The following is a 26,340-nucleotide window of genomic DNA, read 5'->3' as shown; positions in this document are numbered from 1 at the left end:
CCCTGCCTACAGCCACACCTGGTTGGCCGGCCAGAGCTTGGGCTTCAGTGCTGAGACTCTGTAGGTAGTTGTGACACCGCTCTTTGTGCTCCTCCAGGGTACTCTGCTGTTTGTAGCTGCGGCCACAGTAGTTACACTTGTACGGCTTGCCCACTGTGGGGGAGGAGACTGTGGAGGAGACAGGAGAGACATGGCATTGTGCCCTGGCTCTACAAAGCCATCTGGGAGCAAATATGCACTGGCATGAGGAGGAAGGGATGCGGCTCAAGTGAATTCTGCTCGTCTTTCCTTCCCTACCTTCAGCGGCAAGCATGGACAGGTAACCACACCACGGAGAAGGGGACCAGTGCACAGCCACGGGAGTAGAGAGGGGACCGGGGCCTACGGCTTTGGACGGCAGCTGGGCCTCACGGTGGCCAAACTGCTGCTCAAAGGAAGGAGGAGCCAGGGACTTTGTAGGGGATCATCCCTGGCAGGCAGGCTGGCCCCACCCTAGGGTCTTAGATTCTGGGGCCCAGACTGTGGTTTAACCTTTCCATGTGGCAGGCGGGTGCAAGTGCTGTTTATCAGACAAGGGGATTTTTTGCTTTCAACCTATCTGCTTTGGTTTGGGGGAAATTGGTGGGCTGGGGTGACAGAAATGAGAGCCCTTAGATCTGCCAATGTGGGGAGGGGCAGTTTTCACTGACCTTTACTTGTGCTTCTACTCCCACCCCTAGCCTGGTTTTGCTGCTTATTTTTCTTTCTGTCTCTCTACACTGAGATACCAAGAGAGCCCCAGAAAAACCATCACTGATAGAGAAATTCTGAGAAGAGAAAAAGAATAAAAGAAGAGAGGGTGAAATAAAGGAGATGAGTAAAAGAAAGAGAACATCAACTTTGAGGGTCTTTTAAAATTTTTTTAAATAAAGAACAAGTTAGGGGCACCTGTGTGGCTCAGTCGGTTAAGCGTCTGCCTTCGGCTCAGGTCATGATCCCAGGGTCCCGGGATCGAACCCCACGTCTGGCTTCTTGCTCAGCGGGGAGCCTGCTTCTCCCTCTGCCTGCCGCTCCCCACCACTCGTGCCCTCCCTCTCTGACAAATAAATAATAAAATCTTAAAAAAAAAAAAGACAACTTTTTTTTTTTTTAAGATTTATTTATTTGAGAGAGAGAGAGAGTGGGGGAGAGGAAGAGGGGAAGCAGACTCCTGCTGAGCATGGAGCCTGATGTAGGGCTCGATCTCACCATCCTGAGATCATGACTTGAGCCGAAATCAAGAGTTGGATGCTCAACCAACTGATCCACCTAGGTGCCGCTAAAGACAACTTTTGAGAGATAATATTTGTGAGAGGAGAGAGAAAAGTGAGAGAACAAGGTACTGTATATATTATTTTACATATCTTGGGACGCCTGGGTGGCTCAGTCGGTTAAGCATCTGCCTTTGGCTCAGGTCATGATCCCAGGGTCCTGGGATTGAGTCCCGCATTGGGCTCTCTGCTCAGCGGGGAGTCTGCTTCTCCCTCTGCCTGCCGCTCCCCCCGCTTGTGCTCTCTCTCTCTCTGACAAGTAAATAAAAATAAAACATCTTATTTTACATATCTTGCTACTATTGAGCAGGGAGGCAGGATAAGGTGTCTCCAGGAGGGTGGTAATTACCCCCCTCCACCCCTTATATATACATACCTACTCTGGGCTTGGTTTAATCAATCTATGCCATTTTGACCTTGCTCTGTAAACCCTAGTCTTTGGGAGATGAGGTGAATGCCATGGTCCCTATCCACCCAAGACTTTTGGGAAAATGGTTTAACATCTGGGAGAGGAACCCCTTTTTTATTATAGTGTGGGTTATATAGAAAGCATCTCACAGAGATGGAACCCAATGGTATACCTGTGTCTAATTCTGTCCCTAATAATCTTCCACAGAACAACATCCAAAATCTACCCTGCTGGCCTCATTGTTGTTGGTTCAACAGTTCTAGGGACCAAGCCATCCTTGTTCTAAACCAGCAGAGGGAGCCGCCCCTTTTCTGAGGAAAAGGAGTATGATTCTTTGGCACAGAACCTTGAACCTTGATGGAGGTCCAGGAAGGCTGCAGAATAGCTCTGTGGCCAGCAAATCTTTTTTTTTTTTTTCTTTCTCCCCCCACCGCAGAGCTTCAGTTTCCTCGTCAGCAAAATGAGGATCACATGAGACAAGCGAAATGCTTTGTAGATCATAAAGCCAGCTCCAAGGTGAGAGAACCTAGAACAAGGTAGGTGGCTGGAGAAATGGTGCTGAGGTGATTGCTCTGTCCCTTTAAATCCCAGCCCAAGAGAGTTTAGGAAAAGAGAAAAATATCAAGGAAAGTTGCCAAGGACAGATCCTACTAATTTTTTCCCCTCTGCCCTTCTTCCTGCCTTTTCCCAATTTGAGCTCCTCCTTCCCGCCAGCAGCTTGACTCCTGGTCTCTTCGCAAGGCCAAGCTTAAAACTTAGTAAGATGCTTCAAAAATGCTACCTGCCCAGCTGATTCAGACATATGTTGACTCCAACAGTGTTGGCTGGGGCTATGAAAACTGGGTAGTCCAGTCCCCTGGCATGGATCCCAACACTAACCTCTGGACACTCTTGTGACTTGCTCTTGCCTCTGGGAAGGGGACAGCCTCTTGGGATGGGGAACAGAGGCTTTTCCTAGGCCTCCTTTCTTCCTTTGGAGTTTGGAGGCCCATGGATATTTTTAGGAACCAGTAGGAAGTAGAGGAGAGGACAGACGGTGGTGGTCCAAGACCTCTGGTATCATGGACGGAGGTGATGATGGTGATGGGTGTGGGAACCCGAGCATATGGAAGTGTGAGGAAGGGTTTTTCTGGTGCTCAGAAGTGTGGAGGGGGGTGGGGTACAGATGGTTCTGGCAGTAGCATGAACTTTAAAAAACAAAGGGCGGGTAACTGTTAACAGCCAAGAACATCACCCATGCTCCTTTTGCTCCAAGTCACAGAGTGTGGCAGATGTACATTACCTCATCAAAGAGTCCCCCAAATTCCCCAGGGGGCCCTGCTGCCCAGACGAGGGGTTAGAGAGGCAGGGCCCTATCCGCTCTGTGGGTGATCTGCCCTCCTCAGTGACAGGCACTGTAAGTCCCCGTATACACTGAGCTCTATTTCTGGGTGTACTGAGGTCCCACTCCTCCTCTCTCACTACACTGGTCACTGACCCGAGTGTGTACGGAGGTGGCCAGTGAGCGCATCACGCCGGCGGCAAGCATAGTTACAGAAGGGACATTTGAAAGGCTTCTCCCCAGAGTGCAGCTTGATGTGGCGCAGCAGGTTCCCCTTCTGGGTGAAGGAGGCACCACACTGGTTGCAGTGGAAGGGCCTTTCACCTGCAAGAGAAACAACAGATCGCCAAGGACTGGGCGTGAGGAATTCTGAAGGTTGAACCTCTTCTCCCACCCTCTGCCCCACCCTGCCTGAGGGAAGGTGCTCAAGACAATTTCTGAGAGGCAGAGCTGAGGCATGCACACAAAATTCCTGCTTTCTAAAGATCCCTCGGGAACAGTCTTACCCTGGGAAGGTGTGGATCAGAGATGAATGGCAGAGCAAAGGGCACCAGGCTTGGAACTCTGGGCCAAAAGACCATTAACCCAAAACCAAGCCCTGTAAGACCCACTCTGGAGCCCAGGAGCCCAAAGCCTGAGAAAGCTGAGAAGAGGCTTTTGTTTTCCTTTTTTTTGTTTTTTTTTTAAAGATTTTATTTATTTATTTATTTGATAGAGAGAATGAGAGAGAGAGAGAGAGCATGAGATGGGGGAGGGTCAGAGGGAGAAGCAGACCCCCTGCTGAGCAGGGAGCCCGATGCGGGACTCGATCCCGGGACTCCAGGATCATGACCTGAGCCGAAGGCAGTCGCTTAACCAACTGAGCCACCCAGGCGCCCCTCCTTTTTTTTGTTTTTGTTTATTTGTTTGTGTGTTTAAATCTGAGACCGGAGGGCCCAAATAATACCCTGGAGTCCTGTCCCTGTTGGACTCTAGGACCCTTCTTGAGGCTACACCATCGTCTCCCTCACCTTCTGAGAAAAGTATCAGCTTTTCTTTATAACGACAGCTGATGAAAGTGCCAGAGAAGTATGAATGTTGAGGGAATCCAAATGCCATCCCCTCCTTTTTTTCATCAGCTGGGAAATGTGCGGGGAGAGACGCTTCTCTGTCTGAGGCCAGCCCACTGCAGGCATGGCCTCCTAGCCCCCCCGGAGCCCCTCCTGGACCCCCGGCTTACTCACCGGTGTGGCTGCGCTTATGCACCATGAGCACATTGGGTCCGATACAGACCATGCCGCAGACATCACACTTGAGCTTGCCGTTGGGCAGCCGGATGCCCCCGGGGGAGTGAGGCTCTGGCCCACTTCCATCACAGTAGCCCAGGGGCTCTGACAACGAGTCTTCCACGATCACACTGTCGTCCTTTTCTAGGAGCCGCTCATCTGGCCCCAGCAGTCTGCTTGACTCCTCATCGCTGTACATCTCCACCTTGATGGAGTTGGCTGGAGGGTGGGATGGTGTTTAGGACAGAAACAGGCAAAAGGGGGAACCTGCCCGCAAACCAGAATGGTACTCCTGAGGTCCAGAAGGCTTTCTCCCAGCCCTGAGACACGCAGGCTTTCAAAGAGGCCAACACCCTAAGTCTCCTGGGTGGTGATATGGTGGTCCTGCCGGGACCTGAAGCAACTTTTTCCTCCCATCCCACTGCCCAGGCAAATAGGCTCCAAGAGAAAAAAAGTTGGGGTACATGGGATGTCTTCTATTCCACTGGGGAGAGGAGGAGGCTAAGGGGAGCCTTTTTCTTCACTCTCTTGTCATTAAGAAAGATGTCTGGCTTGGCCCTGGGCAGGAAGCCAGCAAGTAACAGTGGCGGGAAAATGGTCCTAGGAAGACCAAAGAGATGGCGGGCTAAAGAGAGAGCAAAACTGGAAGACAGACATGGCTCACATTATCCTCCCTCCCCGTAAGACTGAGCCCCTCTATTTCCCCTCCATGAAAATCTGGAGAGGGGGATGAAGGAGGGAGGAGCCACTGAGGAGAAAGCTTTGGCTCTAGCTCTGACCTACATTCCTGGCTATTCCAACCATTTAGAGAATGTCACAGATCTAGGGCCAGCAAGAAGAGGCAGTCATGGGGACCCTATCCAGGCAGGAGAATGAGGGCCGGGAGGGGGAAGGGGCAGGTGATGAGGAGATCCCTCTCATCTCTGTTTCCTATCTGGCTCTACCTTGTGACCATTCCTATGTACTTGTGTCTCCAACTCCAGGATTTCTCTTTGGAGCCTTTACCTTAATCCCACCCATGCCTCCTTTAATTCTACCCTAGTCTGGCAGCAACTGTTCACTCTCCTTTCAGAAGTCAGGAAGACCCTAGATGCTGAGCTCCGTACTGCTTTTGGAGGCTCGAAGCAGAAAACCAGAGGGAGGCAGCGATGGGGAAAATGGCTGCCCATGGAGGGTGAACTGCGGGCCAAACACAAATGGGGGCGCCTAGTGGCAGGGCAGGGCAGAAGGTTGCACTTACCACTGAGTGAGCGGCTGGGAGAAGAGTGCTGGCTGTTGGGGGTGCTCACCGAGGGCCCCACTGGGGCCCCGAGGAACTCCTTCTCCAGAGATGAGTCCCCGCTACCTTGGAGGAGAGAACAAGAGGACAGGTGAAGCTGCAGCTGGAGCCTGTTACCGTCCGTTGCCTCACCTCTTCAAAATTCTGTGACGTCTCACAAACATTCATCTTGTAGCCACGTACAAGGCAGTGTTGTGTGCTCGGCACCATACCTTGTGCCCTCGTCAGCCGGGTGCCTGGTGCGGACTTCTGCAAGCTCAGTGGCTGCATCTTGCCCACCCTACCTTTATCTAGGCCTGAGGGGAAGAGCATCACTGCCTGACGTCCACAGGAAGCAGGGCTGGGGCTGGGCGGGCCAGGGTGGAGAGGAAAATGGGGGCCTCAGGAGGGAGGCGGTTCAGGACAGACGTTCTTCCCTACTGTTCCTTTCCGGAGCCCCCAACACCAGGTTCGGGATCTGCAGGAAGGGCAGCTGGAATGGTCCCTGAATCTAATGATAATAATAGTAATCATAACGATAGCCGCTAACATGTATTGAGTGCTCACTTTGTGCCAGGCCTGGTTCTATTCACTTTATACCAATTATCTCATTTAACCTTCACAACAGCCCTATGAAGCAGGTGCCAATAGTATCTTAATTTTGCAGATGAGAAAACTGCGGCATAAAAGAGGCTGTGGCACTTGTCCAAGGTCACATAGCTGGTAGAGGTGGAACCCGGACCGATCATAGATCGTAAGCACCCATGTCCTGAGCCACCACCTCTGCAACCAGTGGGGAATCACTGTTTTAGCAGAACTCTAATGGGAGCATTAGGCCCATTAGACCTTCTGTAATCAGCACAAATTTGACTACTCCAGAAAGCCTCCTATCTGATATGATTCCAGTCACATATTTATTGCTCGATGTTCCCTTGACAGTAAAATAATGAGTTTATTCTCAGTATGTTTGTTGTTAACGTGTTGACACATTGCTTTGTAAAAATGAATTTTAAGAGTTTCGTATGTATCTTTAAAAATTAGTTAACATACATGAAGATATGAATCATGTCTTTAAAAAAAAAAATCCCTCCTCCCCACAATCTTGTGCACAAATTTATAGGTGAAATAAAACACATGTAGGTAAACACACACATAGACACAGACACATATCACAGATGTAGTTACACATGAAGAGAACATACCTATAGGGGTAAACACACCCATAGCCTTCTACATTATCTGCTAACGTGAACATGCATGGATGTGTACACACAAGCCTAAATATGGAAGAGAGAAAGAAAGACACGAGCCCTAAAATTCATCCCTAAAGTCCACCTATTAGTACTTTACCCAATTTCCCAGCTATGCACATACTTACTTTCACAAAATAAAGATTCCATTATAAAATGGTTGGAGTCTTGGGCCTGAGGCAAGTAATCCGGAACACACCCTCCTGAGGGATCCCTCTCCAGCTTTGGTCAGTGGGAAGAAAACAACCACTCAGGACTTTGGGACCATTTCCCATTCATATCCTCTTCTAAAAGTCCCATTTCCCCCATTCTTTCCCATCAAAGCCTGAGGAAATTTGTTCACTCTCTATAGAAAATGCCTTATAGCTTGAAACTGAGTTGTCCCAGCTGGGGCTCTTTAGATGAGCCATGGTTATCTAGAAAAGTTGCCCAAGTCAGAACCACATACATATCATGAAGTAAACATCTCAGAGTTGAGGGTTGAGATGTGTAGATTCAGACCTAGTTTTAAAATACGTCCTTTAACTAAGTGGTAGGGTTTGCTATGGTTAAAGGGGCTAAAAGGGGCATCTCTTCGTTCCTTTTCAGACGTTAGTGCTGACTTGCCCTAAATCACTTGATGTTAGTAATAGGGGAAGAACTGGACTCTGGGCCCTGGTGCTGAGTCCTTGACCCTAAAACAATGAGTAAACTTGCTAGAAATCCATCTCTAGTCCCAGCCTACTAGGGTGAGACTGCCTCTTGGAGCCAGGGGCTTGATACATGGAGAAAATATGCTTAAAGGGGTATTTAGGGGCATTAAGAGGAAAACATCCCTTGTGCCTTTCCTTATGAAGGCCTGGGAACAGGAGGAAGAGCAGGTGCCTCCAGAGCCAGCCTAGTAGTTCGAGAGGCTCTTTGATGCCATTGCCATCCCTAGGGAAAATAGGCTCAAGTCTGCTTTTCTGGGGCTAATACATAAAAATGAATCTGTTTCAGGGGCCAGAAAGTCTTTATGGGGAGGGACCCAGGGATTTTGAGTTCTAGCCGGAGGGTGAAGGGGCCTAGAGACAGATTTAGGAAGTTCAGCAGTTCCTCTGTCGGTCCCAGAAACCCCAGGGAGGGAACTTCAAATGCCTGGGACTCCCAAGAAATCCCAGACTGTCAAAGCCAAGAATTAAGGCCACTCTCAGGTCTCAGAGAAATGTTCTTGGTCACAGTCATCATAGATTGGCTGAACCCCCAGAGGGTAAAGCCAAATCATGAGGTTGACATCAGAGGAACAAGGAGGTGGGTCCAGGGCAGAAAAGCAGGAGGGAGAGAGAGGAAACAAGGCAATGTCCCACAAGCTAAATGTGTTTCACATGCTGAAGGAGACTAGCCCTCCACTCCTGCTGCCCTTCCTCGATCCCTTCAAAGAGTGGCTGCCTCTAGGGAACAGCCATGAGGTCCAAGAACCTCCACACTTCTCTGCTCTCATCCTAACTGCTTTCCCTTTCTTGACCATGGGCTCCGGGGTGGCAGGATGCTAACCTGCTAGCAGGAAACAGTGGGTACAGGAGCGAAGAAAGACGCCCATCCCCAGCTCTATTGTGGGGAAGAGGCTGAGGCCCCTCAGATCTCTGTTCCCGGGTGAGGCATCTGCTGCCAAGGTTCTTCTTTACCTCGATTCTATTACCCATTCCCACCCAGGCCTGTCTCGGCATTTCCCCCTCGGGCAGCTCTACATCTGTCCCCAAGGCCTAATCAAGATGTCACCACAAGCTCCCACTGTCCAAGTCGCAGTCTTTGCTTAGCAACACCAAACACCCTTCCCATCCTCCGCAAGTGTAGGGAGGAACGCCCCCTCCCCCGCCACTCACACTCACACTCACACACACTCACACGCGCGCGCGCGGCCCCCATCCTCTCCCTCTCCTCAGGCTTGGGAGTAGTTACTGAATCGGCTCCCTAGCCCCGGCAACCCCCCTTCCCCCTCCGCTAGCCCCCTTCTGCCTGAACTTACATTATCCTTCCCTTGCCGGTGAGCCCCTGGGGTGCGAACGCGGCCGCCGCCTTGGAAACGGCGAGGGAGTGCGGGTGGTGTGTGCATGTCTGCGTCTCGGTGGCAGGCAGGGGTGAGCCCAGCCACTCACCTTCCAGGAAGCGCGGATTCCTGGAAGTGAGGGGAACCGCCGTCATTTCGCAGGCAGCGGCTCGGTGAGCGGGGGCCCACGGCTGCAGCCGGCAAGAGGAGCTCAGCCCAGGGTGTGTGTGTATGAGAGAGAGAGAGGGAGTGTGTGAGAGAGAGAGGGAGAGAGGGAGAGCGCAAGCGAGCGCACACGCTTGGATGTGCTTGCGGAGGGGGCTGGAGAGAATGTATATGTGTGTCTGGTGGGGGGGGGGGGATGCTAGGCTACAGCATCCCTTTCCCAAGCCAGGAAAGGGGTGGGGGTGGGGGGTGTGCACAGGGAGGGGGAGGCAGATGCCGTTGCCCTCGTGCCCAGCAGACAAAGAGGAACTGCACAACAAATGCCTGAGAGAGGCAAGAGTGTGTGTGAGAGAGAGAGAGAGAGAGAGATGGATGGGCCCTCGAGGTGGGAGGGAGAAAGGGGGGCCCCCAGGGAAGGCCCAATCCTCTGCCAGCTGGGGAAGCCAAGGCCCCAGAGGTCATGGGGCCCAGGACATGGGGCAGCTTCAAGGCTCTCAGATCGGCAGAAAGCCCCTCCCCCACGAAACTCGGGCGCTCAGATTCCCTCCTTTCCCTCCTCCTCCAGGAGGGAGGCCGCTCTCTAGATCTGGGGACAGACAGCCCCCTCCTTCCCAGCAGTGAGAAGACCCAGCAGTCTGGTCTCGGGCTAGTGTTGCTCTGTGGCCCTGAGGCTTCTCAGATCCCGGGCAAAATCCCGGTATAGTCTCCCCACCTCCGCGGCCCTCCCTTCCAGTGCCCCTGGGGCCCAGCAGCCGACAGCCCTGGACGAATCCGCCTTCTATCAAGACAAGGCCTCTGCTCCCTTCCCTTCCAGAGGAGCTGCTCACTGACGTGCTGACCTACTTTGGAGACTAGATTTTCTGATTCCAAGAATTTGGGGGTGGGAGGGGCCATGAAACTTTGGGCTGCCTACCCCTGGATCCCTCTCTAAGGTTCCCTTAAACAGAAAACTGTGACAAGCACTGCTCAGTCAATTAATTGCATGAGCTGGGTTTGAGCAACTCAGTTTCCCCTGAAAGATATGGAATGGAGGTGGGGAGAGAATCCATGTGTTAAGTTAATGGACTCCTCCTCCCTCTCTCAAGACCCCAGGAGGGAGTGACCTGCACCTTTAGAAAGAGACAAGGGGAGAGAGGCTGGGTTTTCTGAATTGGGTTCTGTGAGGTGGGAAAATCTCTTTGAAGAACAGGAGAGATACCCCCTTCATCACGTGGCCAGGTGACGGAAGGCCACCAGGTGAGGGAAGGCCACCAGGTGAGGGAAGCCCACCTGGTGTGGAAACAGAAGAGCTGTGATGACCTTGAAGGGCCACAGTGTGCTTGAGGAGGGGTACACGCAACAGCCTTTCCCACTGCTTGCATACTGGCCCAGGAGAGATGGGTCAGTGCTGGGCTCTCAGATGTCCCTCACGTGGACTGTCTCAGCCATGCCCAACCCTGCAGGGGCTACTTTTCAGAACTAATGTTAGCCCTATGTTGGCTTTCCCTTTTCCCATTCTCTAGGGTAGTTGCTGGCATCTAGAATTCTCAAAACACAGGTGAGGGGTTTCTGGCTTCCCCTTTCATTCAAAAAATACCATCCTGTGCAGAGGCTTCTCTTATCTCAGAAATGTCAACGTGCTGAAAGCAGGGAAAATTTGGATTCATAGCAAATGAAGCAAACACCCTAAGAGGTTTTCCTCTAATCCACATTCTCCAGAGACAGAGCTCCATGGGCTATTTCCCCAGCCACTTTCTCAGTTTCTCATTTACCTACGTTAGGACAGGGACTGGTTTTTATCCATCTCCGTGTTCCCCAGCAATACAACAGGGTCCAGAGTGTGGCTGTTGCTCAGTAGTGGTTTTCTGAGTAGGCTTAACTGAGCAGGAGAGAGAAGGACTGGCTGGTTCCTCAGAAGGGCCATGACTTTGTTCCAATAAATCTCTTTCAGTTAAATCAGTCCACTTGGTCCCTGTCACTCTGACCAGCATGTGGCAGGTATCAAATGCCTTTACCCATTCCAACTCCTTCCCTCCTTAAATGAGAAAGGGGTCAGAGTCAGTGTCTTACCTTACATTACCCAGGTGTTGCCAATGACTCTTATATGTGTGTCTGACCCATCTTGCTATCATCCTTTGAACGTGCCCATAATTCCATTGGTCCCACTTCAGGGTAAAAAAAAAAAATAAGCTATAGGTCATTTCTACAGCGGTGCTTGGATTTCTGATGGGCATCCTCATCATGTCAAAACCCAATTCTGGCTTCCCTTACCTTTTATAATCATTTCCTGCCCTGACATTCTAATGGTCCAAAAAATGATTCCTTCTGTCTTAGAGACAAACTGTCTTAGGCCCTTCTCTACACCCTCAGAGAGGGAGCCAGATAAAGGTCCTCATATCTTTTTACCTTGTTAAACGCTGAAACGACCCCAATTACTTTCATCTCTCTAAAAGCCATTCATACGATCTCTGCCTTCGTAAGAGTATTTGGCAGGTATGCAAAGCCACAGCATGTTATGACAGTGGAAAAGGACTGGGGGAAATGAGAACTGGGCTCTATATCTCTCTTTCAAAGGCTCTATGCTGTTGGCCCACTGGCTGAATTTAGCCCATGGACAAGTTTGGCTTGCTCCATGGAACATTTTTTAAAATATTGAGTCATTATTCTAAAACGGAGACATTTCACATAAAATCTGGATTCCTGACTTCTCTTGAAAAACTGGAAGTTTTGGCCACATTGGATACACATTCGGGCATGACAATGACTGATGGACACTGAGGAGCTCTTGCTCCTTGAGGTAGGACATGTGTTCTCTAGTACATGACAGTCCCCACATTCTCTTCTGTGCATTATCCTAACCCCATTCACTCATTTACATTTAATTTACTTTTAATTGTTCTCAGTTCTTGATTTGTTTAATCTGGCCCCTACAGGCCTTTGAGGTTTGAAACCCTGCTCCACTCTCCACCTGGCTGGGACAGAATATCATGTTTGGCCGGTGACCTCAGAGTATAGGAGAAGGACCTACATCTTCCTTCTGTCTCTTTGCTTTAAATCATTCCTCTCTAATAGTCTCCACTCGTATTCTCCTCTTATTCCCTTCCCCTTCCCTTAACCCCCAAGAAGTCTGGGAAGAGAATCTCTATTTAGGGAATATAAAATGATAAAATAGATGCACACTACCAAGCACTACCAAGCATGAGTGGCAGCTCTGTGACTGGGGCACCTGAGGTCCTGTGTTAGGCTGAAGGCTGGACTCCACTCTGCTCCACAGGCGAGTGGCTGCTTCCAGCCCGTTACAAACAGAATGCACAAGAGGGCATACCAGACATATATGAGCGGCCATTGCAGTCTTCTATGTCCATCTTAGAGTCTGCTGAAAGAGAAAATAGCTGCGATTAGAAGCCAGATCTGGGAAGGGAGAAGGCTTCTCTCTAACATTCTGGAATTAGTAAGTTTGCTCCAACCCTATCCTAAAGAAGAAAAACCTCTTACTTGGTCCCAATGAGAAAGACAATGGGACTTACAAACCCCAGGGTCTCCTCCAACCCACAACTTCTGCAGGCTTCCCCAGTCTCTGGAGTGGAAACACTGTCTTACTCCAGGGTGGTCCCGGTTGTGTTGTTTTGAGAGTAGACCCTCCTCCTGTAGGTGGAGCTGATGCTGTGGGAAAGGAGACAGGTTACAGCCCAGCCTTCTGGAGGCAAAGAAACCAGCCCCACAGAAACTCTGTACCTTAAGGTGGGGTAGTAACAAGAAAAAGAAGCTGGATTCTGTCTCAAGGGATTCTCTTTTGGGTGTTGTAGGGGAGGGAGGGGGACAGGAAAGTAGAAGATGGAGAGCAGCCCACCTCAGGTTCAGCGGGGAGTCCTCTCCTGAAGGTCTAATAAACAAATTAAACCTTTAAGTGGCTTCTCCTCACCTTCTTGTCAATTACTTCGCTATGTTTATTTTTTTTAAAAGGCGGAAGCCTGAATTTAACATGCAGGTTAGTCTATTTAAGAGAAGCGAACAGTAATTGGCAGTAGAGTATTAAACAAATCAAGAACTGAGAACAATTAAAAGTGATAATTTGTTCCAATGAATTATCTCCTTAGGAGCCTGTGGGAGGAGGAAAAAAAAATATCTTTGGTGGAAATTTACATACCTCCAAAATTGATTTCACCAGTCATCTAATGAAAAATAAATACTCCAGGGGCAGATTTGGGGGTATAAGAGTGGGGCAAGGGAACAGCCTGAGCTGCCACCAGGATTCCTGGTCTCTTTGAAGGATCTCTCTGAGGCAGATGGATGAAAATTTGGTTTGCTTGTAATACTATACTGTTAGAGGCAAGGGTGGAGGATTCTGGAGGATGCCCAGGGGAAAAGTGTCTATTATCCTGTCTCCCCACTCCCTCAGGTCATTCGCGTGCTGAGAGACATCATATTCCTCTGAAAAGTGTCAAGAGAAAGCCCGAAACATGGGCTTTCCTTCACTTCACAAAGCAGCTGTACCTTAGATTTCATTAGAGAGTCCTAGTCTTACCCAGGAAGCCTGGGTGTGGAAGAAAAAATTATCTAAATTTATTTTCAACTCTTCTTCACATCCTCCCTGGGATGGACTGAGCTTTGGGATCAGACAGCTAGATCAAGCCACAATAATGAGTGGTTCCTTGAAGGTTCCCTTAGGGGTAATGATTAGAAGAGCCCAAGTCCACAGTGGTTAGCAAACTCATACCCTCTGGAACTAGCCACAGAACTTGTGGTGGGCAGAGATTCAAAGAATGAGGAAGGGTGGTCTGGTACTCATGGGGCCCCTTTCATTTCCGAATCATTAGCTCCATAATTGCCCTTTGGGATTTTTCAAAACTGCAAAGCTAAGATGCCACATGTGACTTTCCTTCACACACACACACACACACACACACACACACCCCATGCAGGAGAAGCAAGAGTGAGCAAGATTTCCTCCATTTTCTGCTTGGAGAAACTGAGGCTCAGAGCAGCTAAGTGACTTGTCTCAGGGTTCATGGTGAGACTGGAAAAAGAACACAGGTCTCCCGCCACTCTGAGCTGTGCTCTTCCCATTAAACCATCTTGCTTCCTTTCAAAAGTCGTGGATCTTCTTGCTTTTCCCTGGTTCTAACCAGGGAATTAATTAAGGCATCTTTTCCTTTGGTGTGACCCCCGTGGGAGTGGGGTCTGTTACTTAAAAAGAAGAACAAGTTGAGCAGGCTCTAAGAGGAGAAATATGCTAATGTAATGTAATGTGTGTGTGTGTGTGTGTGAGAGAGAGAGAGAGAGAGAGAGGACACAAACGAACCAGGGGCTAGATAAGCACTAGGTAGGCAGAACAGTTGAAGCATAGCATTCAGCCAGCACTGGCTCAGGAAGTGCATCTCATTCTTGGACACCTGCCCAAATGGTCCCAAAACAATTTCCAGAAGGGTCTGAAGGAGTTGTTTTCTGAGTTGGACTTTGTTCCTAGCAGTAAACTGAGCTCTTTTGCTTCTTAATTGCTCTTAACAGGTGCTCCATGACACATCTTGGGCAAAATCAGTGTTTGGCTGCCTCTAACAGGTCCACATGCCAAGTTGGTAACCCTGGAAGTGAGAAGGGACGGAGATTCTGCTGTTCCCAATCCTGGTATTCTGAGAGCCAGGAGCAAATCAGTAGACGTACTTCACTGTTCAAGTCTCCAGGCAGCACATCCCTCCCAACCTTCCCACTCCCCGCCCCTCAAAGCACCTCCTCCCCTGCCTGGCCAGGCAGGCAGATCTTAGTGTCTCCTTAGAGGAACTGGGTCAAATTAGGCACTGCCAATTGGAGACGTACCGCAGGGGGAGGAGGTATAAAAAGAGAGAAGTTAGTTACACAAGACAGGTTTGGCTCAAAGATCTTGGAAAGAAACCGGCTTTATAGCAAGTTAGGCGTCATTCATTGATGGAGGTAGGCACATATGTACTGTAAATTCAGTTCAGTGAACTGAATACAAAGCAACTAGAAATAGCTTGTCTCCCAATTCAAAAGGAAGTGTCACTGTCAGGAGAGAGGAAAGGTTGGTCATTGTAACCTCCGGAGACAAAGATTTTCTTCCCTGTTCTTTTGAATCCACTTGGCACTGTAACAAGAGTCCTCTATGGCCCTGGCTTTCTCCCATCAACACAGTATCGCGTTTGAACAGGAATGGGCAGGAATGGACATCCCTTCTAGACAGAAGATTTCCCACCACACTTCCTGACAAGCAACACGTCATGAGCAATCCAAGGTCTGACTTCTAAGGGCAGGTCTGGCATCAGCTACCACCCCAACTTCCCATCTCCACAAAAACATCCCCACAGCTTTCACTATTAGGTGACAAAAATGTCAGAAAGTCAAGTTCTCTCTATGTAGTGGCTCTGAAAGCCTGAAATAAGATGGACATCACAAGTATTTAAAGCTCTTCAAATCCTCTAAAGAATCCTGTTTGATCCGGTGACACTCCAAAATTGGAATTTAAAATACACTCCATGTGGTCTAGTGGGTAGAAAGGTAGTGAGGAGGATATTGTTGGGAAAGAGAGTGGAGGTAGAGAGAGTGGCAAGGATCTGTGCCTTCCTTTTGGTTATTGTTCCCGAACTGCAGCAGGGAGAAGCAGACATTTTTTTCTCTGGTCTCCCCTAGGACCCGGGACCTGAAGTGGAGTGCAGTGATTATTAACAAGACAGAATTTCCCACCTGCCTGGGAGTGAGCAGTTCAGGTACTACAAGTAAACCAAACCCACAGCATCATCCTCTCTTGTCTATACCTTTGTGAACTGAATGAAATCGACACAAAAATGCACCCAAGTCACTTGGCTGGTTCTGCTGTCTGTCAGGGCTTTGCATAACTGGGGAGGGGAAAGAGGTAAATGATTGAGGGCAGAGGTGGAATGAGGCATTGTCTGCAGCCTGACTGACCACTGACTACATGCCCCTTTCCAGGAAACAGACCTTGACGTCCAGCAGTCTGCAGCTCTGAAATGATCTTTAGGGTCAACCTAGGGCCCTCTGAAGGAAACCCACGAACCTTTTCTCAGCTCATGTGTCTGTCTTTACAGCAGAAAGATCTGACTCATTTTTTCACCAGGCTGAAGATGGTGACCTTCTGTCTACATATAATACAGAGGAAGACAGCTCGACTTCATTATCCAAGTGCTTGGGGAGCTGTGATGAGGGGATGAATTCTCAGGTCATCCTAGGAATGGCCAGTCTCTAAAATAAGAAGGGCTAGGAGCTGGAAACACAACACCTGGACAGTGGGAAAATATCACCTCATTGTCTCCTTTTAGATCTCAGATGGATGCATCTTTTCTCTTGTTCTTTGCACTTCCCTGTCCTCCCCATGTAGACTGTGGAAGAGAGAGAGGGCTAAGGTTTATGGGTGGGAGGAGAAACAATCCTACCCCTCCCATGTTTCCTCTTAGGACCTAAGGAACTAAGGAAAGGGCCAAACTAAACAGTTTAAATCACTAGGTATGAGGCACATGAGATAATACTCTCTGGGTTTTTTGGATATACCCTTGAGTATTTGAGCCCTGTGTTTATAGAAAGGCCCCACAAAGTCACTGCTATTCAGTGTTTGGGCAGGGGTGAGGGAAGTAGGGCAGCAGAGTTGAATTTGAATTTTATAATAATTAGTTTTGAAGCCAAAGATGCCCTCAAACAAAGTTAGCTCTATCAAGTGAGATTTGAAATTATACGGAAGTCTCAATGAACTATTCTGCCTGGGGCAGGGTAGCAAAAAGGTGGAAGAGACAGGAACCACTGCCTTTGGTGGCAGTCCTGACCGGAAGTCTCTAATGCATGCTCATCAAAAGGGCTCAGTGTTGTTTGGGCCAGAAAGATGTTTTTGGGCTCCTCTGCTAACAAAGAATCTGGCCGTGAAAATCCAATTTAGTAAGCCTCTCTTCATGTGGAGGGCCTGGGGCAGGGATGTTGTAGGACCTGGGGAATCTTGGAGCTAGAATGGAGCTGAGAGATGATCTCCAATCTCTTGGTTTTTAACAGAAGAAGAAATTCAGCTGAGTCACCCATCTGGTTAGCAACAGAATTAAGACAAATAGAACCCAGGTTACCAAGCAGGTAACCAGTCTTTCCACTACAGTACAAAGTTACATCTTGCCACAGTGGGAAGGTTTGGGGTCACCACGCTTACCTTCTTTCTCAGGTGTTGAAATGAACAATTTGGGGGTCTGCATCTGAACATTTGGGAGTCTATAAGGTTGATGCCATTCCCACTGGTGGGGTGGGAGGAGACAGGCCATTCATATCAGCACTATCCTTTCTTAGATGCTTCCGTCAGATAAACCTTGAAACTGTCTCCCTGTTTCTAATACAGAATCCACAATTCTTCTGAGAAAAGGAGGCAAATCAAACAGCTTGGAATTCAGAGCCTCCTTCAGGCAGGGTCCAGAGACCAGCAAAAAGAGGGAGTACCTCTGCTTATAGCATTGTCTACACCCACAGGGTTCCACACTCTTATTTGTTCTGCTAGAGTAAAATGAGCCTCGAAATACCTGCCCAACAATAACTTATCTTAATTTTTTCCTTGGTTATTTTGTGTGTATGTTGAGGGAAGGAAGATGGCCAGTTCGGGAGAAAATAATTCCTTTGTGGATGTTAGTAGGAGGTAAAAGGTGGGATAATGTTCCCCCCACGCTGGGAAGTACAAGCTGTAGATTTAAACTAAGAGAAAATAAAGAAGAAATGTTCAGTTGCATTTTCACTGGAAAAAATTCAGGACTTCTTTCTGAGCCAAGTCCCAAAATGTGCTTTACCCTTAGCCTACTAAGAGGAAGGGGATTGCCCAGAAGCTACAATTGAACTAACTGCACTCAGTGGGCAAGAAAGACATTATATTTTGTGCTTGAGACATCAGCATCTGTTGACTAGGGCAAGACATAATTCTCAACCTGCCAAATTGAGGGCAACTTCCACCACCCTGGGACCCACCCCAGAAGCTCCAGTGAGACCTATCCTGCTTCCCAATGGCAACACTATTTTCTTCTTTTAAGACTTTATTTTTATCTCATGAGACACTCTTCTGACTATTCTCATGACCCAGGGAGTTATATGGATTCTCTGGCTTTAGGTTGTTGTAGGGACAGCTGAAGTCCCCCACACCACAAAGCAAGATTCACTGACCCAGTGAAAGACCCATGGGGAGATGTGGGATTCCCAGCTAGGCATTCTCACATACTCCTACCAAATAAGAAGCTACATTTTCAAAGATTGTTTGATTTGGCCTTGTCCTGGCCTTATCCTCGGAATCTGAGTTATCTTAAGTGGAAATATTGTAGGTAGTCAGACACCTGTTTTTTAATGCTTCCTAAGAATATAAACATGTACCTTCACACAGGTAGAGTGAACAAGTAGCAAGCAGTAAGGGGGAAGCAAAAGGCCTCAACAGTCTTCTGCTTGGCCATGATAATGGAAAGCCTAGAGCTGACATGTGAGCAGGTCAGGAATTTCTAAGCTCACGAATGATGCTTTGAGGGCTCAGGCAGGGTAGACTGGGACACTGAAACCTGTCGGTGGGGGAATCTATAAGAGTCACAACAGTAGACAGTTTTGCTTATGAGAGAAGGGACTGAAGCAAAAGAAGGTGTGTAAAACTTGACACAGTGTGGTTGGTAATGCATCAGATCTTCCTGGAAGCAGAGTTAGTAAATTCTTACCTTGGAGAGAGAAATGGGGTACCTTATTTCTTAAACATCTCATATCTAAAGATCTGTGTTCTATTAAACTCCCAACTGTCTCCAGACAGGACCAATCACAAATAAAACATTTTTAAAAAGCATGGACATCAAACAAAAATTTCCAAAGTGAGAATCTACAACTCTAGCAGACAAAGGGTAAGAAAATAACTGGGGATGGGGCTGTGTGAGGAGGTACATGGAGGCCTATTTTAGCTTATAACTGCTTCCCAAGTCTGTCTCTCCCTAGAGTTGTCAGCCCCAGGGCTTCCTCTGTTACAGTTCTTTCTTAGGACTCATATGCAGGGAATCTCTTCCTTCCCAGGAACCTGCTTCTCAGGTTCCCTAGACTTCTCACCCTACATGGTACCCTAGACATCACTTTCCACTTCCACTCTAAGTTTCCTCTCTACCACGTTTCTCCTATTCTGCTCATTGCCTCCCAGATCTCCTCACCTAGGCCTATGTCCTCTCTAACCTTCTCGACAAAACCCCCTAATCCCTCGCTTTTTTGCCCAGGTACCCCCTCTGCTTCTCCTTTCTCCACTGTCTCTCTGTTCTACCCCAGCCGTACCCCACCGAGGAGCCTCGCGCACCCAGCTCCTGGCTGTCCTCGGTCCTCTGCCCTGACCCGTGTCCCGCCTTTTTAGGACCCCTTGACTCTCCGTTACCCTCCCCTAAACCTTAAGCCTCGCGCCAACCTCCCCCACCACCCGGGCCAGCTTTCTCCCCTCGAGCCACAGCCCAGGCGGCTAAGCCCTCTTCCCGCCAGACCCCCGCCCGCGTCTCCCCTCACTTCACGCCCAAACCCCTCAGGCCCCGCCCCCGGCAACCGAGGCCCCGCCCCAGCGCTTCGCCCAAGCCCCGCCCCTCACTCACCTGAGGCAGCTCCGCGCGCGCGCAGGCTAGGGGGGTGTGGGAGAGGGGACGGTATTGGGGAGGAGGGGGGCGGGGCAGCGGGGGTCCCCCACTCTGGCCCGGGCGGCCCAGTGCGGGGGGAGTGGGGTCACTAAGGCGGCGGCAACCGGGCCGGACCCGGGACCCGGGCGCTCAGCGGCGGCGGCGGCTCCATCTCCATCAGCGGCTTCACCTGAGAAGGGACCGGCCCCCCCCATCAACCCCCCCCATCACGGCCGTCCCCCCTCCCCCGAACAACTTCCGGTCCCACTACCAGGCGACAGGCGGCGTGGCCGAACACCGAGCGTCCCCAAGCCGGGGAGACTGCTGGGGGAAAGGGAGAAGAGCTAGGGGAGAGTAGCCGAGCGCCGAAAGATTCAAGTCGGAGAGGCGCGGTCGCGTGCGGAGGGTAACTCAATGACTGCCCCTTCATCTGCATCTGATTTGCAAACTAGGCGCACATTGGACACCCCACGTGCCCTGGCACATCTGCCCCTAGTGCCAAGTTTTGCCCTGCCCCTACTAAGAGAATACTGTTTTTAACCTCTCAGCATTCTTTGCCCTTCCTGCCAAGTGTAGGAATGGGGAGGGGCGGGGAGGAGCTTAATAATGTCAATTTTTAAAATCTCTCTTGGAGGTATTCTGAGGTCAGTCACCTAAGCAACGCTACAGATGCCGGCCGACCTCAGAGAAGGGCGTCCCACTTCTTGACGTCCCTGCACCAGCTTCCCTTCTCTCCTCCCACCTTGTTTTGGATTATCTCACTACGTATTCCAGTACCAGCGCACCTCCCTCCTGCAACATGCTCATGCTCCAGTCTTAAGAAGTCCCAAAAGTCGTAATCTTTTTTCAGAGTTGTATACTTAAACACTTTATTGATGTATTTAGAAAAGTGGAACTATAAAGGGGCAGGATTTCACCCCTCGCAACCCTTGGCAACCCAGAAAGTCAGTAGAAAGTTGCACATACACTTTTCTTACACATATCCACACACATTCTCTGAAGACTCCCAAGAAAAGCAAAATAAAATGGTGATATACATTAGAAGTGTAGGTGGGGTAGGAAGAGAAGAGTGCTTGTTTACAGAATTTCCCCCCCTTCTAGCCCCCTGCTCCTGCAGCTCTCAACTCCTGGCACAACAGGAGTTACGTAACATAGTGTCATGGGAGAGTTGGTGCCTGCTTGGAAATGTGCAATGTGTGTATCTATGTGTGGTTTAGGAAGGCACAGTACAGGGTTGTCATCCAAGAAGTGATGATGAAAGGAAAGGTTTTTCTGTGGTAAGGAGGGAAAAGGATGGGTATGGAAAGAGGTTGAGAAAATGACTCTGGGAGTAGGTAATTCCATTTCACCTTCTCATGGGGTGACACGGACGTGGACACGGTGCCAGGCGTTGCTGAGCACACCTCGCAGGTTCCAGATTGGGGCCACCGTGTCTGGTTGCACATTGTAGCTGTCATCTACAGCCTTACAAACAATGTTCAATTCCTTTTTCCCAGCTGGCACAGGGGCTTGCAGATGCCATAGCCTCCAGGCCCAGGCCTTTCGGGGGCGCTGTTCCTCTCCATCCAGCTCAGCCACCTGCCAGGTTAGGCCCCCATCCAGAGACACATCCACCCTGACCACAGCCCTCCCACCACCACTCCATGCATAGCCCTTGATAGTCACCTCCCCTGATTGTACTGTCTCCCCATCCTTGGGCTCTGTGATGGCCGACTGGACTGGAAGTTCCTGAATAGATGGAGCTGAGTCAAAATCTACTGTGTCCCAGTCCACAGATGGAGAGAAGCCTTTGTAATCCCGCCGCTGCCAGTGACTGTAACTTTCCTCTGGTTCCACACTCACCTTGCCCACCCATTTGACATGGCGGGCACCCACCACACCAGGAACCACCACCCGCACAGGGAAGCCATGGTCACGAGGCAGAGGCTGCCCATTCATCTCATATGCCAACAGGACCTCAGCTTCAGGGTCCATGGCCCGAGCCAGAGGGATGGATGCTCCGTAGGCAGTCCCTGTGGGGTCTGAGTCCAGTCCCTCAAAGCACACGTGAGCCTCAGTTTCACAGAGCTGGTGACCAGCCTTGGCTAACACATCACAGAGGCGTGCCCCAGCCCAGCATGCAGTGCTAATGGCCCCAGTATTCCACGCCAGACCTTTTACTTCTTTGAACCAAGTCATCTCAGAGCGTCGGTTGCCGGCGCACTGAAGAGTGACTGTGATCTCGTGCTTAGGGAACTGGTACAAGTCATCCAGGGATAGGAAGAGTGACTGACACCCAGGTGGCCCTACTACATGCAGGCGATAGGTTTCTGGGTCCAGGTTAGGTACAGGCAGATGGTTCCGGGTGAAGAAGATAGGGTTAGGTGTGATATAGTTTTCTGTCAGCAGTTCAGGGGGGGGCTCTGCATTAAAGGGGCGCTGGCTATTGACCTTCAGGGCTGGGTGACGTATAGGATCATCAGCGTAAGGGTCAGAGGTCTGCAACGTGGAGGGTGCCTTGTCTTCAGGGCTCAGCTCCCCAACCTTGTACTGAGCCAGTATCTCACGCACATGGGGCTGGTCATGAACGGCATAGAGGGCCCAGAAGGGCTCTAGAGGACCCCCTGCTGCTAGCATCAGCTTTGATGCCCCTCCTGGGTGTAGGTCCACAAATTCTGTAACATCAAACACCTCACAGCCCAGAGTCACCCAGATCCTAGTCTCAGGGCTGCTGTGAGATCTCACTTCCTCTCTCGTGTATATGTGTGGTGACTTCTCAGCAGCCTGCAGGCAGGGCAGGGGTAAGGCAAAAAGAAACATAAATAGTAAGAAGGAATCACTCTAGTTCACCCTGACCCAACCCATAAAGTCATGGCCACTGTGAAACAGAGGTAGCAGACTCCATCTTTACTCTGCAGGAAGACAGTATCACCATGGGCTCTGTGTTAATAGCCTGGGTTGGCTGGGGAGCTTAGTAGGGCCCCTCTGTTCTGACAGTGAAGTCCCTTCCTTCCCCACTTACCCTGCACCGGTGGTCATGATAGGCCAACACTGCACCAAGGCCTAGCAGAGTCCCCATGACTCTCCATCCCTTAGGGCTGGAGTTATCACCAGAGAAGGCAAGGCTGGGGCACTGGGGCTGAAGTGAATCATTTGTAGAGCAGGCCCGAATGCAGAGCCTTGAGGGGACTGACTGGAGCCTGGAAGAGAGAGAGGTCTTCTTAGTAGCACACTTCCGATCATATGAGAGAGACAGTGAAGGCCTGGGGTTTACCAGGTTGGCCATTGGTTCCTTCAGTTGGGACATTGTTTGTCCAGGGATGGCTGGGGCAAATGGGTGAGCTATGGCTTTCCCTTTCCTCCCTGGTAGTCACCATCTCAACTATCTTATCTGGTAGATAAAACATCATAAAGATACTGGGGGTGGGAGGGAAGGGCTAGGAGACGAGTTCTAGGCCTACCTGCAGGCCTGTCGGAGACGTGAGATCACAGCCCTGTGCCGCAGCATTGTGGCAAACCTGTGGAAAAAAGATTCCAGGATCAAGACAGGGAGTTCTGGGGCGCCTGGGTGGCTCAGTTGGTTAAGCGACTGCCTTCGGCTCAGGTCATGATCCTGGAGTCCCTGGATCGAGTCCCGCATCGGGCTCCCTGCTCGGCGGGGAGTCTGCTTCTCCCTCTGACCCTCCCGACCCTCCCCCCTCGCATGCTCTCTCTCTCTCTCAAATAAATAAATAAAATCTTTCAAAAAAAAAGACAGGGAGTTCTGGAAGGGGATGATATTAGGGCAACTTGAGGAAACCGGTGGAAGAAGGTAAACAAGGAACTCCCCGGCAAATGAGGATACTTTTTCTGTGGTAATGAGGCCAAAGGATGGGAGTGTGTGTGTGTGTGTCCAAATGGGTCCTTAGAGAAAAACCTAAAGGACTTCAGAGAGACTGTGCTGACAGGATGGAAGGGAATGGGGCTGGAGGGAGGGGGTTGGTCTTCTAGAATCACCTATCTCCCATCCTCTATTCTCTACTTTGTCCACTACAGAGAACAATGTTTGGGGCCAAGGGCCTAAAGGACAGAAGCCAAAATATCTACAGTCCAGTTTGCTGGTTTATTATCTCCAAAGTCAGCAGAGGACAACTGAGGGGCAGACTAACTTAGATAGGGAAAAAAAGGTGAAAAAGGTAGTGGTAGCCTAATGGGATGAACGAACTCAGATTCTGGAGTCGAACTGTTTTGGGTTTGTGAAACCGGCCCGGCTATTAACCAGCCCCATTGCCTAGGCAAGATACCAAGCCTCTCAAAACTGTCTCATCTGTGAAATGAGATCTACCTAGCAGAGTAGCTGTGAGGAGCAAACAAGTAATAATGTTGTCTTTGAAGGCCTTTCAGTCCCCTCCTTTCCTCTACCAACCTTAGGGAAAAAGAAAATAGAACCCAGCTAGGAAGTGGACCCCAACCCAGGGTCCCCACCCCTACCTTGTCTATGCCATTCCTGTGAACTCAGCAAATTGGGAAGTAATGGCCACAGTGTCAGGGGATGCGCTAGGGAAGAAGTAATTTTTCCACTCTGCCCTGCAGCAGTTCCTTCCTCAGAGCACTGAGCAGATCACTGACCCCGGGAATGCCAAAATAGGGAAGAGTGAGAAAAGTCCCAATTGCTGGTGAAATGCTAAAGAGGGGGGCGGGCAGGGAAACTGCGAGGGCGAAGGCAATAGGAGCAGGAGCAGAGTCTGCATTTTACCCCTGGGCCTTGAGATCCTCCCTCTCCCTCCCACCTTACCTCGGCGCCAGCAGCCTACTTACAATAACCAGGCTGGAGGGGTGCAAGTAGGGCTGACTTACAGGTGAACTTGGTCAGCCCAGGGTCCCAGGTTTGGGAGAAGCAACCTTCTGCTCCAAAACAGATGCCACACCCCTTGTGCGGGTGGTGGCCCCTTACTCCCCAGGGGCACTTTAGGTAGGAGGGTATATCCAGCCCCAGAGCACCAGCACCCAGTCCCCTGCCACTGCCCAGCTGCTGGCACAACAGTGTCTCGTAGCAGCTGGGCAGCGGGAGTGGAGGCGGTACCGGCAGTTTTTGTTCGAACCCACGGGGTTCGGAGCACTGCCGGGTCCCAAGTAACCAGCCCTTATCGCCCAGGTTACCAGCCCTTCTTCCACCTCTTCCCTCTCCCAGCCCCCCAACCCCCTTACCGGGTTCGGCGTCTGCTCTGCGGCTGGTTTACCCGCCCGGCTCCAGACGACGGCGGGCAAAGGGGCGGGGCCAGCACCGTGACGTTGGTCCAGAGTGAAGGACCACTTTCGCCTCTCAGCTCGTCCCCCAGCCATTGGCTGGCCGCTGGCCGCCTCCCAGCTGCTGTGCCCGCCTCCTGGAGCCTGAGGCAGGCAGGGCGCCACGAGGGGAGCTCCGAGCTAAGACTGTTTTTTGTTTCCATCCCCGCTCGACAAGGAATGGGACCCTCACTGTTGTCCGGAACCGGGCAATGGAAGGTGACGAGGACTCCAAAGGTTGGGCTAAAGGTGGGAAGTTTTGAGATGCCCCCACCCTGCCCCTACAGCTGAGACACAAGGTGCGTTCACTGAAGAGGCCTCGAAATCCAGCAGGCTTTCTCCCGGCGGTGAGCTCCGCCTCTACCCTGTTTTTGACAAACGTTTGTTGCAACTTCAACAGCCTTGTTTGTCTTTTAGTGGAAACAAGGTCAAGCGCTCAATTCTCTTATATCCAACAATAAGAGCAGGAGTGAAGCCTAAATAGTGGTTCAAAGACTTTGAGTTCCCTTGGACTTGCTGATTTTCTTCCCAAATTATGGAACCAACAATATAGCTAGCCGTTTTTTTTCCTTAGTTAAGTCAATTAAAAAATCATTGGTCATAACGAAAGCAATAACATCTTAACACCCCAAAGTAGGATTATAATCCCTCTCAATCTCAGAGTAGAGAGCACTAAGACGTTTGCAATCACCCTTTACCGTTTGGTGCGGGACTGAAAACTTACTTTGTTATTGGCTGGCTGTGAACCTGGGGCAAACGTGTCCACACTGCCCCCTAGAGCTCAAAAGGTTGAACTACAACCTTTAAGTGAAGGTCTCTTTAATTTTGGAAGATCATTTCCCCTCCCTTTCTGCTCTAAAGTGAACTAGAGCTTTTGCCAGGAATCAAGGAACCTTGGAGGGAGTACTAAGAGATGGAAAAGGGAATTGACAGGGAAAAGGTGATTTTGGCCCAAAGGTTTTTGGAAATAGAAGGACTTCCAACTCAGCTGTGTTCAATTAAATCTTTGGCGAGGTATGATGCCCAACCTATCCTACCAGCCTTGAAAAACAGGCTCAGCCCAAGGATACAGAGAAATCAGTTAGGAACTGTCTGCAGCCACAGGATAAGACTTCTCCCTAATAACAGTATCACCTTGTGTGCCCCACACATACTTTACATAATTGACATTTAAACCTCAACTTTTCTTCATTTTACAGAAGAAGAAACTGAGGCAGAGAGCAGCTAAGTAACTTGATCAAGGCCACAGCTGGTAAGTTGGCAGATGGGACTGCAATGCCAGCTCTGACACCAGTCCTCTTTCCTGTCCTTCTGCAACAATACCCAATCTTTCTCTGTATCATTCTCCCCCATCCACCTCCACTTAGACTGTGATGGACTGAAGGGCTTCAAGTACAGTAGCAAACAAGAGCAGATCTAGAAAAAAAAAAAAAAAGAGCAGATCTAGGAGAAATTTTCCTGTTGGGGTAGAAGCCACATGATCAATTAAAAACACAAATTTAATGATTTTTTTAACCTTCTTTAACATGGACCCCTCTGAGATACAAACAAGGCAATGCA

The 26,340-nt window shown here is 50.0% G+C and overlaps 2 protein-coding genes across 3 annotated transcripts in view; both read right to left on the bottom strand.

The window, feature by feature from the left end:
• The window catches only part of IKZF4 (IKAROS family zinc finger 4), a 23,797-nt gene extending 4,530 nt beyond the window's left edge, over window positions 1-19,267 (bottom strand). Inside the window, 6 exon segments of the mRNA XM_081821836.1 lie at window positions 19-168; window positions 3,176-3,343; window positions 4,243-4,503; window positions 5,525-5,629; window positions 12,267-12,317; window positions 12,469-19,267. Of these exon segments, the coding sequence (XP_081677962.1) occupies window positions 19-168; window positions 3,176-3,343; window positions 4,243-4,503; window positions 5,525-5,629; window positions 12,267-12,306 (724 nt within the window). The 5' untranslated portion in view covers window positions 12,307-12,317; window positions 12,469-19,267.
• A 1,110-nt stretch (window positions 19,268-20,377) lies between these two features.
• SUOX (sulfite oxidase) lies at window positions 20,378-25,989 on the bottom strand. Of its 2 annotated transcripts, none has more exons than XM_006728765.3 (4): window positions 24,703-25,989; window positions 22,977-23,033; window positions 22,538-22,715; window positions 20,378-22,299 (listed from the first exon to the last, which is right to left on the bottom strand). In XM_006728765.3, the coding sequence occupies exons 1-4, from the start codon at window positions 24,942-24,944 to the stop codon at window positions 20,890-20,892; spliced, it is 1,887 nt and encodes a 628-aa protein (XP_006728828.3). In that variant the 5' UTR covers window positions 24,945-25,989; the 3' UTR covers window positions 20,378-20,889. The 2 variants fall into 2 exon arrangements, with proteins under 2 accessions (XP_006728828.3, XP_030876219.2); XM_031020359.2 differs by lacking the exon at window positions 24,703-25,989 and adding an exon at window positions 23,986-24,662.
• Between the last annotated feature and the right edge of the window lie 351 nt (window positions 25,990-26,340).

Source organism: Leptonychotes weddellii, chromosome 5 (genome assembly GCF_054177405.1).
Source record: "Leptonychotes weddellii isolate Sample4059 chromosome 5, ASM5417740v2, whole genome shotgun sequence".
Classification (NCBI taxonomy): domain Eukaryota; kingdom Metazoa; phylum Chordata; class Mammalia; order Carnivora; family Phocidae; genus Leptonychotes; species Leptonychotes weddellii.
The sequence above is the reverse complement of the archived record's forward strand: the minus strand, read 5'-3'. Positions and strand labels throughout refer to the sequence as shown.